Source organism: Podospora pseudopauciseta, chromosome 1 (genome assembly GCF_035222475.1).
Source record: "Podospora pseudopauciseta strain CBS 411.78 chromosome 1, whole genome shotgun sequence".
NCBI lineage: Eukaryota > Fungi > Ascomycota > Sordariomycetes > Sordariales > Podosporaceae > Podospora > Podospora pseudopauciseta.
In genome coordinates this window covers 2,041,985-2,055,625 of record NC_085892.1, presented here as the reverse complement: position 1 = coordinate 2,055,625, position 13,641 = coordinate 2,041,985, and the positions used below count along the sequence as shown (strand labels likewise).

The 13,641-nt window shown below is 51.3% G+C and overlaps 5 protein-coding genes across 5 annotated transcripts; 2 read left to right on the top strand and 3 right to left on the bottom strand.

Annotated features, from left to right (window-relative positions):
- Positions 1-1,740: 1,740 nt before the first annotated feature.
- QC763_105590 (uncharacterized protein) lies at positions 1,741-3,987 on the top strand (the record flags this gene model as incomplete). Its single annotated transcript, XM_062907128.1, has 4 exons — positions 1,741-1,875; positions 1,935-2,004; positions 2,067-3,396; positions 3,458-3,987. The coding sequence occupies 4 exons, from the start codon at positions 1,741-1,743 to the stop codon at positions 3,627-3,629; spliced, it is 1,707 nt and encodes a 568-aa protein (XP_062770046.1). The 3' UTR covers positions 3,630-3,987.
- A 1,640-nt stretch (positions 3,988-5,627) lies between these two features.
- Positions 5,628-6,002, bottom strand: QC763_0006750 (uncharacterized protein; the record flags this gene model as incomplete). The annotated part of the gene is made up of 1 exon (XM_062905136.1): positions 5,628-6,002. The coding sequence occupies one exon, from the start codon at positions 6,000-6,002 to the stop codon at positions 5,628-5,630; it is 375 nt and encodes a 124-aa protein (XP_062770045.1).
- Positions 6,003-6,439: 437 nt separating this feature from the next.
- QC763_105580 (uncharacterized protein) lies at positions 6,440-6,971 on the bottom strand (the record flags this gene model as incomplete). Its single annotated transcript, XM_062907127.1, has 2 exons — positions 6,440-6,473; positions 6,607-6,971. Coding segments are annotated over 2 exons (399 nt in total), but the record flags the coding sequence as incomplete, so codon positions are not given.
- A 435-nt stretch (positions 6,972-7,406) lies between these two features.
- Positions 7,407-8,551, bottom strand: QC763_105570 (uncharacterized protein). The gene is made up of 4 exons (XM_062907126.1): positions 8,401-8,551; positions 8,274-8,331; positions 8,030-8,174; positions 7,407-7,886 (listed from the first exon to the last, which is right to left on the bottom strand). The coding sequence occupies exons 2-4, from the start codon at positions 8,316-8,318 to the stop codon at positions 7,744-7,746; spliced, it is 333 nt and encodes a 110-aa protein (XP_062770043.1). The 5' UTR covers positions 8,319-8,331; positions 8,401-8,551; the 3' UTR covers positions 7,407-7,743.
- A 3,447-nt stretch (positions 8,552-11,998) lies between these two features.
- QC763_105555 (uncharacterized protein) lies at positions 11,999-12,333 on the top strand (the record flags this gene model as incomplete). Its single annotated transcript, XM_062907125.1, has 2 exons — positions 11,999-12,082; positions 12,109-12,333. 2 exons carry the CDS (start codon positions 11,999-12,001, stop codon positions 12,331-12,333), a joined length of 309 nt encoding a protein of 102 aa, XP_062770042.1.
- Positions 12,334-13,641: the final 1,308 nt, after the last annotated feature.

Sequence of the window (13,641 nt, the reverse complement as noted above, 5' to 3'; positions counted from 1 at the left end):
GGTTACCGAGATTTCTACCCATCGGCCGCTGGTCAAGACTTTTTTCTCTGCTTGGAGGCTCTTGGCTAGGTAACAAGGGGAGTTTCACTGTGAGACGACTATTGTTGTCAAATGACAAGCCTTGACTACCTAGGTACTGCGTATGTTGCAGTGTACAGGACTTCGACAAGACCCTCTTCCTGACAGCTTGACCTCGGGACATTAGAAAGCGTTGATCACAAACTGTCACCTGCTCCTAGCAACTGTTGAGCCGGATCCCGCCTCACAACGATCCGAAAGCCCCATCTAGATGCCGAATAGAAACTCTCCGAACTCGCCAAACCGAAACAAGTTATCAGATCATTATGTGCTCCCAAGGGCGCAAACGGTACACTCGTTTGGAGCAAAAATCCCGTCCAAGAATATGCAGCCCACCAAGCTTCGCTACACTTTTGTTGCCGAACATTCACAACAAACATCACACTCCTCGCAAGCGACTCGTCTATCGTGAGGAGAGATGCCTTTTTCGATCAAGCACTACACTACACTAGACGAAGCACCAACGGAATATGTTTCCTGGAGGCCGGGTCTGGAACTGCAACGGTCCACACGTTGCCCACTGATACCCACCTGGAATACTGAGAATCTGCTGTTTAGCGCCATCCTTCCGGCTCGTCTATGCACAAGGATGGTCCGACTTTACGGAACAGCAGAGCAAATCCACCCGAAGCCCCCCCGGGGGGTGAATTGGACACCATGGATTTGTGGGATTTGTTGTTGTAGTGGCGAGTGGGCCTAGGCCAAAAGTGTGACCCGGAAAACGTGCAGGCGGCGCGAGCCTGTAGTGATACCCACCTCGGACTAGCACGGTTGGGGTATTTTGGGGTAGGGGAGGCGAGACGGCGGTTTTGCTTGCGAGTGGGCAATTTGTCGAGTCGACCAGTGCGATCTATGCTTGGTCAGAGCAGAAACAGGGACCGTGGATGGAACATGTCCGTGGCCGGGAGAGGCATAATTTAGGGGGGGTCACTTAATAAGAGGGGAGGGTTTGGTATTTGATATTAAACATTGGACGTCAAATTTGTTCTGGTACCAAAGATCTGGAATCATTCTTTTTTGTCTGGGCGCTGAGACAGGAAGGACCACACATCCACAATAAAAAAAAGCCGTTAGCAGTGGTCGATGGCTGCCACACCCTACCTAGCTAAGCTCAAGGAACCAAGGCCCGGAAGCCGTCAGGATCGTGGCACGCGTTCAGGTCACGCCTTCATGTTTGCAAGAGGAATTCGGGAAAGCAGAGACCACTTCGCGCGAATTTGAAAATCCACCTCAAACCCCCTGCGAACATGGGGAAATCTAGGGAGCAGATCCGGAGAAGCCTAAGGCCCATATTCAGTCGGAGAATATCTGGTCAATCATAATGCGCGCCAGGCGTTGCATCCTCCTCCCTCCCAAAAGAGGACCTCGGAGGAGGGCACTCCGAGTCCCAAAACGGACAGGAATGAAACCTTGGCTGGTGTGAGACGGCACCTTACAGGGCTTACTTACATGGAATCTTTGTGGTATGGCCTATACCGAGATGCTACCTACCCCAGGAGGGCTTGACCGTGTGTGTGCGTGCCTTCCTTTTGGTATTCTTAAAAGGTGCCACTGGGGTCCCCAACTTTCTGGATTTCACTTCTCTTGATCGTGCGTCCTCACGACCCAGCTTGAACATCTTCCCGCCAAACCAACAGTCCCAGCTTGGACTTGACCGCGAAGATGTCGTCGCACAGTTCTTCTGACGAGAAGCACGCTATCTCTCACAGCGTTGAGAAGGCGCCTGCTTCTCCCGAGGTTACCCTCACCAGTGCCGGCAAGGCCAAGAAGGCAAAGAAGGAGAAGGTGGTCCACAATGTGAGTATTGGTTCTTGTACTGCTGCTGTGCTTGGATGAAGATTAACTGTTTTCTCTAGGCCGAGCTTTATGCTGCCATCCAGGAGGCCAACATCAACCCATACAGCAAGGAGTCGATCAAGCTCTACTGTCAGTGTTTTCCCCCATCATCTGAGGGGTTTCGTTTTTGCTGACATAGTTCCCTGTTGCAGTGTCCGTCTTCATTGCCTTCTGCTGCGCCTGTGCCAACGGTTACGATGGCTCCCTCATGACCTCGATTATCGCCATGAAGTCCTACCAGGCCGTCTTTCCCGTCGGTGACACCGGCCCGCTTGTCTCGGCTATCTTCTCCCTCTACACTGTCGGTGCCATGGTTGGTGCCCCATTTGCTGCTATCCTCTCGGATCGCTATGGTCGTCGCGTTGGTATGTTCTGTGGTGGTGTTGTCATCAACATTGGTATGATTATCATCTCCACAGCCATGACCACCCCCCAGTTCATCGTTGGTCGCTTCGTCCTTGGTCTGGGTATTGCCGTTATGACCGTCGCCGCCCCCGCCTACGCTATCGAGATCGCCCCCCCACACTGGCGTGGACGTTTCGCTGGTTTCTACAACTGCGGTTGGTTCGGTGGTGCCATTCCCGCTGCCATTGTCACTTTCGGCACCAACTACATGGGCAACAACTGGTCGTGGCGTGTGCCTTTGATTCTCCAGTCCGCTGCTTGCGTGCTCGTCATGGGTGCTGTCTGGTTCTTGGATGAGTCTCCCCGTTTCCTGATGGCCAACGGCCGCGAGGAGGAGGCCATCGCTTTCCTTGTCAAGTACCACGGCAACAAGGACCCCAACTCTGCCCTTGTTAGGCTTGAGGTTGAGGAGATGAGAGAGGGTATCAGGCTCGACGGTATCGACAAGGTCTGGTGGGACTATCGCCCCCTGTTCCTCACCCACAACGGCCGCTGGCGTATGGCCCAGGTGCTCATGATTTCCATCTTTGGTCAATTCTCTGGCAACGGTCTCGGTTACTTCAACACCACCATCTTCCGCAAGTTGGGTGTCACCCAGGTTCCCCAGCAGCTCGGCTACAACATTCTCAACCAGGGCATTTCCGCCATTGGTGCCCTTACTGCCGTCACGCTTACCGACAAGATGCCTCGCCGCAAGGTCCTCATCATCGGTACCACTCTCTGCTCCTTTGCTCTGGCTGCCAACTCGGGTCTTTCCGCCGTGATTGCCAACCAGGAGGCCGAGAGGGGTGAGGGCAACTTCGACCTCAGCTACGGCAAGGGTGCTCTCGCCTCTTACTTCCTCTTCAACGTTATTTTCTCGTTCACCTACACTCCCCTCCAGGGTGTCATCCCCACCGAGGCTCTCGAGACCACCATGCGTGCCAAGGGTCTGGCTGCTTCCGGCTTCATCGTCAACGCCGTCTCCTTCATCAACCAGTTCGCCACCCCCATTGCTCTTGGAAACATTGGATACAAGTACATCTTCGTCTTCGTCGGCTGGGATTTGTTTGAGGCGCTTATGTGGTACCTCTTCTGGTATGTTTTCCTTGTTCTCCGTCCACCTAATTACACCTTGCTAACCACCTTGTTTCTACAGCGTTGAATCCCAAGGCCGCACCCTCGAGCAGCTTAACTGGGTCTACGACCAGCCCAACCCCGTCAAGGCCTCGCTCAAGGTCGATAAGGTCGTCCTCGCTGACGATGGTACCGTCATTGAGACCGCAGCGAGGGGCGTTTCCGGCAATGCTGACCGCGCCGATGCCATCTAAGCACCATCTCACAACATTACGAGAGTTTGATGAAATACCGATGGGTTATATTTGTGTTGTCGCAAATGGGTTGAGTTTTTGATGTAATCTAGGTGTTCCCAAGCGGGAAGATGGTCGGCTATGGAGCAAGGTGCATGATACCAAACCAAATCTGCCAATTTTGAGGATGCTCAGATGGTATTTACGAATAATAATGTGTTGAAACAACTTTTTGCTCCTTCATCTGATGTTTGTGACGCGATGATGTCTTTGACACCGAAATCTCGCATGTGCCTGATGCCGACCAGCCCAAGAAAGACCAAGACAAAAAGGCCACGATGTCACGCTGGTAGCGAAACGGCTACGCTAACAAGGGAACAAGCATTTCGCGCTAGGGCGTCGTTAGCGGGTGTAACCTGAGACCTTTAGCGGGAGGGACCACCCCCATGGGGAAGAGGATGCCGGAGCCGCCTGGGGAGCGAAGCGGGCGCTTTTGCTCCCAGTGCTTGTCTGATGAATGACGAAGAGATTTGTTTGTCATGCGTGTTCAGTGGTGGGATAAAGAATCTTCTTTGGATGAAACAGTAGGATGGTTTCTCCATCTGAAGCTAACTGCTCCTTCATTTTGATCGTTTTCATTCAAAGTGGCTTTTCAAGCAGATGGGACGGTCAACGATAGGACGATGGTGAGCTGATGAGAAAGGCCCGGCTGACGGCCCGCGGTTTCCACGCCGTCGTTTGTTCAGGTGCAGCAACGCCCCCCTGTCACTTTTGGACGACATGCATGCTGCTCGGCTTTGGGCTTCCTATCGTGGGTCGGTCCGACTTCGTAAAGCGCATACATGATGGGACCAGGAATTTTTGGACGGGGGGGAGGGGGAAGTGCTCATCATTTCTGTGCCGTGCGATGGCATTGAATTCAGTTGTTTGGGTATTTGGGTATCTATCTAAATTGTGAAGCTTCGGACTCATTGATCTTGAACATTTCACACATTGATCGTATGTCTTACTCCCACATCCACCTCACCCGTCATTTTCACTTCTCCAAGCTGTGGTCATCCTGATCCTTCAACCTGGTGTTTTCCTGGACCCTTTGATGAATCCTGCCCAGCAAGGATCTCACCTTCCACAGCTCAAACATCCCTGGCACACCACTCCACATCCCCCCTCCACCTCTCAAAATCTCACAGCCGAGGAAGCCAGAACCCTATATCCGCCTTGGTCCCATCTTCACACCCCAAAACCCATCGCCTTATTGAACTCTTCAGAGTGCCTCAGCGCATCACTCCCCTCAACTTCCCACCGCCGTCATGATCCGCCGGATCACCACACACCCACCTCCCCTTCATCCTCACATCCCTTATCTCCTCACCAACCCGCATGAGGTACTCCGCCTACAGTAACCGTCCAGAGACCTGGTTTTAACCCCCCTCAACCGCTCTCCATTCACCTCCCTCAGCACCATCCCCCTCATCCTTCAAGATACTTCATGATATTCCCAACCTCCCAAACCGGCAACGCCAGATGATGCACGGTCGTTTCCCCAACAAAACCTCCACATGTCTCCTGTTCATGTCACGGGACGTGGCGGTGTAATCGCACACCGTCATTGCACTGGACATGTACCAAATTCAATTCATCTTCGGGTGCAAGTTGGAGTCGCTTATTGTGATGGTGGTTGTCGTTTATCGGGCGTGGCCTTGGCGCTGCAGAGTAAGAAAGTGTGTTCGGACGGAGTTTGTGGATTTTGCGATCAATTTTACTACTAACATTGAATTCTTCAAAAGACCTGATTAGGTAGGTCAAGATGTACAACCAACCGACGGACTGCAATTAAAGCTAAGCTCAACGTCGCTTCCGACAATCAACTGGCCGGATCGTGGTTCGCTTGCTGGAGGCGACGGGACAAGTTCGGCAGAGTTGCCTGGGGGGACTGGGGGCAGGGTGGCTTAGACAACCTTAATTCAACTTCGGGAGAAACATCATTAGGTACAGAAGGCAAGTATAATAAGGTTAAAATTATTGGTGTTCTAAATAAATGTCAAGTGCCTGTTTCATCTCTATCTGATTCTGCCTCATCCGCCCCATCCTCCTCCCCCTCAATATCCGAGACAACAGTAAGGATAGTTTTATGTCATTGTCAATGCGTCGAAGAATGTCAAGGACTTCAAGCGTGCTGTAGCCACCACAGCACAAGCACTGATACCAATCAGGGACTGGCACCGAGGATGCCTGGTGGATAGCCGCATCAAGATCAGGTTCGTCGGCGCCGTCCATCTCATCTTCCTCCGCCTCAGCATCGGCCCTGGTGCCCTTCCACGCCGCAGGAGCACCCCCAATGTTTGGGAGAAGCTCAATGTCGGGGATGACACCCCCCGACACCGACCACACCATCCAATCCTTCAAGATGCCTCCCCTCCGCCATGGTGGCTGTCGTTGCCGACAACCACCGCGACAGGAGAGGAGGATCCGTCAAAGGTCGGTCAAGAAAATGAAGTTGAGGAAAGGCAGGGAAGAGAAGTGATAATGCGGGTTTTTCTTATCGCATTCGCTCGAGCGATTGCCTCATTAGGATAAACAAGAGACCCGCAAGTCAAAAAGACGATGGGCCAGAAAGCCGGTCCACTGACTATTAGTTTTGACTGAAATCTCGGTGGACAGAATGTAGCATACCAGTAGCCCAGGCGTGGCGCTGTGACCAACCCGTCGTCCTATGGCAGAGATGGCTCGACATGTTCGATTTTCTTGATCCATCAAACTGTTCTTTGGCAATAATGCTGTGATGGTGTTGTTAGCTTCGCATCATGCCTATTAAAGATATGTGACTCACCTCATGGACACCCTGTATCCGATGTACATCTGCAGCTAGTGCTAGGAATATCGACAGTCATGTACACGTACTTGCCCATCTTTGGGGCGGTGTCGAGCATGGCTGTTCGTCCTCTGAGTGTTAGACTACTTCGTGCCATCGGTAGGCAGTTTTAGACAAGGAACTTACGATCGACTGCCTGGCCACGTGGGCAGAGCAACAAAGCTTAGGGCTCGTGCCAGGTGAACGGTCGGTGTCGGATGTGTTTGATTCGAATGTGTGAGATCCAAAACTCTCTTCAGTGCTGTTGAAGTCGAGGTTGCAGTCGACAGGATTGATCGACTAGGTTGCGGTATGGTATGTTTGGGGTGAAGATGATGAGACGCCAGTGTAGAGATGAGAGAAATGGTGGTAAAAGAATAGAATATGGATAGCAATTTGTGATAGAGCGATGGGAGGAAGCAAAGTTGTTGGAAGAGGGCTGGAGAGAGAAAAGCAGAAGATGAAGAGAGGAAGAGGTGGGGAGAGAGAAGTGGTGGGTTGGGAGAGAAAGGTGGGAGCGGAAAATATTGCAAGTGCTGGTTGGCTTATACCATTCTGTGGGTGGGAAAGAACGGAAGCAGTACTAGGTATCCACCTATGTCCCCTACCACCCAGACTAACGTACCTACCCTGGGGACCAGCGCGTGGCCACTGAGAGCGCAAACATCAGGCAAGAAACGGCCGTACAGGTGAGATGGAAAGCAATGGAAAGCAGAAGGAAGCAACTGGTGCACCTTTCTTCGACTCAGCTCCTCGAGGAATCCCAGTGATCTGTTTCAGATCCAAGTCTTTCAAGCCTAAATCTCGGGGTCACTTCTAGGGAATGCCGGGAGCCATAGTAATGGTCATGCCTTGGGCAGTAGTGTCAAACTATGATGGTTGTAGCTACGAGGAAGGAATTCAAGTTGAAAGTAAATATTGCCAGATGTATCACGATCACAATTATTCATGGGAAGTTGTTCAGGTCCAAAGAAGCAAAAAGAAACCAACACGGGCTTCTTGTTTTTCGTTTTTTTTTTTTTTATAAAAAAAAAGATTAAAAAAAAACCACCGACCAAACCCCCCGTCGCCGCTTCCAAACGCCCAGGTATTATCGCCCCCGCGGGCCCGCGTTGCTCCCAGCCCACCTCCCACCACCCCTTCCCCTCTCCTCCCCCGCCCACCTATCGTTGTCGGCGCTGGGTTCGCGGTTGGGACTGGAGCTAGACAGGTTGATGGGTCCAACGGAGTCTGGCTTTGGCTTGCCCCGTCTAGGACGGCTGGACCTCCGCCGTTGACTCAGGCTCAGGATCCGTTGCTGCCACTGGAACCATCCCCTCCGAGAGCGTCAGTTGCCCACACTGACGTCCCATCAGGGCTGGTGATGAGAATCCGTGGCAGCTCCGGTGCGCTGCCGGTCGAGGCCGAGGCGGCCCGGGGTTGTCCGTCTATGCAACCATCAACGTCAGGATCATGATTTGTACTAAGAAGGTGAAGGGACAAGGGGTTTGTGGAGAAGATGGAGAGTGTCGGTCAAGAAGATGAAGTTGAGGAAAGGCAGTGAAGAGAAGTGATCATGCGGGCAACTTACTGGTGAGAACAGGGCCCCCCAAGCTCAGGCGGGCAGTTGCCGCCACCAGGTCACCAACCGCTTGCCGCCTCATGGTGGCTCCCTGCAAGCGGGCAACCGCCGCCTGCCTCACCTCTTGCGTCCCGGCAGACGCTCCCGAACCCCCCTAGAGACGCAGTTCGTTAGCATACAAGGCTCGTAGTCGCTGGGTCAGAGGGATATAGGTGACGAAAAGAGGGGAGAGAAGAATAGAGTGATCACTTACAGTCCCGTTTGCTCCCCCAGCGTTCCTTCCCACGTCTCCGTTCATCTTGTTTATTTTTCTGCAGATAGAAACAGCCGTCAGTATATTCTGCTGAAGAGTGAGATGGGGCTAGAACGAAAGAACCCACGAGAGGAGAGAGTTTGGTGATGGTGTTGCGGTGGTGGGGATGGGATGAGGAAAAAAAGAAAAGAGAAGGAAATTTGACAAGAGCCTGGAGGTATTATCTACCACTCAGTGCCCGTGCGGGTCCCTTTCCTAAGGTCTGGACACGAGAAGGCGGTATTGAATGTGGAAGGAACAGATGGGTATGGCAGCTGTTGACGTGTAGGGCCCCTGTCAGTTAGTAGGAAACGACACCGCTTCTCTCCCCTTGAATCTGGTCTGACAATTCTTTCGGCACCTATCCACCCCCATTTCGTCATCCAAAAGGTTCATAGGCAGTGACGTTTGATTATCTCTGTTCTTGAGATGTGCAAGAGAAGGCTCGGTTGATTCAAGTTTTATCTACTGGATACACAATACTTCCGCAGTTGATTAAGTCTGCATAGGTATATCTACAGTGCAGAAATTGAAGAATAGACCTTTTTCCCATTTTAAATTATACATATTGCAGCATAGGATTGCTGGATTCATCAACGTGCCATGATCCTTCAACAGTTAACCTTTCTGTTGATGGTGTTATTCCTTTTGCCCTATGCCTTCGCAAGAAGGGTGAGTACAGTCAGGGTACCTTTGAGCTATCACGTCGAAATAATTCACAACTTATCAATTACCACAAGGAGTGTTACCATCTACAGGAGGAAGCATCAGCCCCGGGACGGGACCTAATTGCAATGCTGTTATCCAACTGTCCCTGACTGGACAGCTGTAAGCCTCCACCTTGTGGGGACGAGCAGTGCATTTGGGCAGAATTCAGAGCGAAACTTTGAAAAAGAGTCTAGCTAAGAGCAGTGGGCATGAGTTTGTTGCTCTGCATCCCTGCCACGGCCGATTTCATCTCATCTTGGCCACGTAATATATCTTTAACAAAGTTACCTTATATACCATTAGAAATCTGTTTGGTGTAAAGAGTAGTCTTAATACTTTGCGGATTACACTTTGCTCCTTATATCCCAGTTTTATCACGTTTTAGTGTAAGTTTCATCGCCTCAATAGTTGCTCTCATCAACTTTTAGTCGCTCTGTTCTCATCCTCTTGACAGTTGCTCCCACAATATTATATTATTCGAGTGTCTACCTTCAGCTAGGTAGCTCACTTCAATCGAGGCTAAAGTGTCTTCTAATCCCATCAAAGCTTATTATAACCAGCCCCATCTGCTCCATTCCCAGCATCATGTTGGCGACTAAACTTACGGCCTCCAATACGTTGTTGAGGAGACGCCGACCAAGCCACCACCCATTGTGCCCGTTCCAATCCACCATTTTCTTGCTTGCTCGGATGACATGTTGATTTTTCGCTTGTCAGTGCCAGATGTTTGGGAAGGGGCTCCTGCTTGCAATTCCTTTCGTCGGATTCCAGTACGCTCATTTTGAGTTGAAAGTACTCGGGATTAGCTCCCTGCGAGTTGAATGGTGGCGCTGGGAAGGCGTTTTTACAGCGAGTCTACATACTTTGATGTTATTTGAAGTTGCTTGGGCTTTGCAACAGCTGAAATTCTTATGTGGGAGGGGTAGACCAGTTCAAAAAGGTGAGGTATTCTGCGTTCTTTTCTCAACAAGGGTCCATAGTTGGGTGATCAAACAATTTCTGCATGTTCCTGACCCACAAGGCCGCAGGGTGCCTGCAGTAGTCTGGAAAGGGGGACCGAGCAGTCCTCGCTCTTTGAACACATCACATGCTTTGTGAATTAAAATGTAACATTTGCGATCTCCCTATCAAATGAGATGGGCCATTTTGACAATGCATACAGAGCAAGAGAATCAGCACGATCTCAGAAAATACAAAACAAACGCTATGCAACAAACACCCCCGGGTATCCTATCCTTCCATGCAGTTTTCCATCCCAACTTTCCAAAGCACACCCACAAAGGCCTTTAGATTACTATCTCATCCGTCCGAACATCATCTACCCAAGCCTCTTCAATCTTAATCTATACACTTCTGCCCTTTTCATTGTCCCTAAACGGCTGCTTTTCGAAACTGCCCCCCACCGGCGATCTTCCCCTCCAGCTCCGCAATCTTCTTCATCACTTCTGGATACATCTTGTTGTTCATCCCCAAGCCACGGCCATCAATAGCCTCAATACCGACCGAGAACTCCCTGCACAGCTCCAGTGCCTTCTCCCACTTGCCCTGCTGCTCCAAGCACATGGCGAGGAACCAAATGTTAGCAAGCCGATCAGGATGATCGCTGTCTTCACCCACAGTCTTGGTGTACCACGACCGATCAATCAGCATGTAAAATAGCTTCTCGGCCTCGGAGAACCTCTTCAGTTTGACTTCTGTGGCTGCGATAGCATCTGCAACGGCTGTTGCGTCGTAGTTTACGACTTCTTCGGTGATGAGTGAAAGGCTGTTTCGGGCCAATCCAAGCTTGTTGACCAGCCGGCATGACAAAGTAGAGCGAGCCTGTAGGAAGCTGAACTGAGCCTCGTCGTCTATGAAGAAAAGTTCTGAATCTTGAGCAACTCGATGGCTGTGAAAAGGGTTCTGAGCACTCCGGTGTGTAGTCCCAAGGAAAGTGACGTTTCCAGATACCATGGCTGGTTCTCCAGCCGTCGCTCGTTCTCAATCCAGAAACCTTGTTCCCTCTCATCGGCGGTCATTCTGATGTTTGGGAGCAAAAGTCGAAGATAAGCCCCGGATTCAATCAGGATAGCAGCGGTCCTGCCGATAAAGGGCTGCAGGAACCGTTCAGTTGGGGCCCGAGGCCTGACGTGCAAAGACACACTTCGTCGCTCAGCTATGGCGGGCTGGTCAAAGGACTCGACAATAGCCTTGAGGTCGCCGATTTGTTCAAACAAGCCGGTTGTGATAGCGTCGACGTCAAGTCTTTCGAGGGCAGTAAGGGTTTCGTTGAGGCCGTTGAGTAGGACTCCAGCACTGAGGCTGCCGAATGGATCCGTCATTTTGGAGAGCGTTACATGCCGAGTTCGACTGTGGACATGATCCACGCTGCTGCGAGATGACGCCCGCACACGGCCCCGACATCAGCCGTTGTGGGGCTACGAGAATGGGGGCTGCCGGGACCCTGAAGCCTCAGTTGCTGACTGTTGGTTGCACAAGCTATATCACTGTTACCCTCCATCAGATAGCCCCCTCAGCCCGATAGGTCATCGTGCAGCAAGGCTCTGCGGCTCTGTCTTGAAAATGTTTCGTCTTGAGCGCTTCCTTGAATTTGGGCAAACAATATCCTTCATATCAAACTCGGTTCCATGAGACTGGGAAGTCTTGGTTTGTATTATTTGTTTTCTTTTTCGCAATCTGCCATGAGAAATCACGCTTGCTGGGACAACTGCTTGGTGGTCTGCGTCACCTGAAACCCGCGCGCTCTTTGTTCCTCCAACCCCGCCACGATATCGGTTGCACAGAGCCTGACTGCTGAAGGTCTCGATGTTGACTTGAATACGCGGAGTCAGATCAGTGGTCTACGGATTCTAGTCGTCAGTCTCAACGTCGCCCTCTTCACACCATACTTTAATATTGCGCCAACCTGTTGCATCCATCTTTTCGGCGCAACGGGCTATTTCACCTCCGACCTTCTCTATTGCAAACCCCACAGCAATATGGAGAAGACACAGCGTGAAGCTGTGAGGAGCAACTTCGACTATGCTGCCTTTATGTTTGCCATCCGTACCCGCCTGGCGGATGTCGCCTGGATTTACAACCACCCAAGTTCCGCAAGGCCTGCAAATTGGTTCGCGCCTGGACAACTTTCTTTGCGGCCCGGGCCATGAAGTACAAGGACGACTATGGCGAGGAGGCGGCCACCGAAAAATACGGTTTCATTATCGATCTTTGGAAGGAGATGCAGGACTTCGAGTTGGTCCGTGACCAGCTCCTCCATGTCTTAGTGGCCGGGCGGGATGTGCTAGCGAGCTTGCTGGCTTGGACCTTGTAAGACCTATCTTGCCTACACATTGTTCGTTTTCCCAAGTACTCACGCATCTTGTTATGACAGCTTCCACCTAGTCCGCAACCGAGACATCTTGGAGCGGCTCAAGCGGGATATTGCTACAGTACCAACAGAGGGATATATCACCCCTGACTATAGCAGGAAGCTTCCCTACCTTCGCTGCTGTCTCAATGAAGGTATGCTTCTTCTACCGACGTTCCAACTTCATGGATATTTACTTACCGATCGATACTCGCAGCTTTGATATTGTACCCCACGCCACCGCTCAACCTTCGCTTCACCAATAAGCCTACCATCCTCCCTCGAGGAGGTGGTCCTGATGGCCGATCTCCCGTGCTACTGTCGAAAGGGGCCGGAATCGCATTCTCCACATATCACCTACATCGAAACGAGTCCATCTATGGTCCAGACCCAGGAGTCTATCGCCCAGAAAGATGAGAAGACGGGGAGTTGATTAAGAAGGCTAAGCCTGGAGCTGGTTACATTGATTTCAATGCCGGTCCAAGGCTTTGCTTGGGCAGTAAGTCTTTCTACCGCCTTTGTGCTTTTGCCCACCTGCTGACCTTGTCACAGAGGATTTTGCTTTGATGGAAGCGAGCTACGCTGTCATTCGTGCCTTGCAAGCATACCCGGACCTAAAGCTTGCGCCTGGTGTTCCAAATGAACCTGTCGGTGCAGAAAAACAAAGATATACTGTTGGGTTATCTCCCAAGGAGGGTGTTCTTGTGTCTCTTGGGTAGAGCGACAATCTGGAGTGCGATGTCGACGGAGGGTGATTCAATGCTGTAATACAACCGTTCATATAGGTAGACGTAGAAATGCAGTTCATCAACATCCTGCTTCCTTGAGCCAGTATTGATCTGCGTGGCATGCCTAGGTACGTCGAGATGTGCCATGAATGCCGCCCATTTTTAGCTGCAGATCAAGGCACCGTAAGTTCCCCTCCTCCGCTCCGCCCGCCGTCATTGTGCATTTACAAATCTTATACCATTTGGTTTTGGGGATACAGATACCAGAACTCTACAGGTTGTTCCTCCTCGAATGCAGAGGTTCGGGGCTTTATTTACTTTCATCCTTTCTCTCCAACATCTCCCAGTCATGTCCACCAAGAATGCATCATTCCCATACTCACCCATCGAAACCGAGAAAGACGCCCTGCGCATCCTCACGATAGAGCCAGGAGACTTTGCCGATCCCTTGGTATGCACTCTCGATCCCTTCTTCTTCAGCCAAAAGCCCAAATATGTTGCTCTCTCCTACACATGGGGAAGTTCCTACAAGGACAACGCCAAA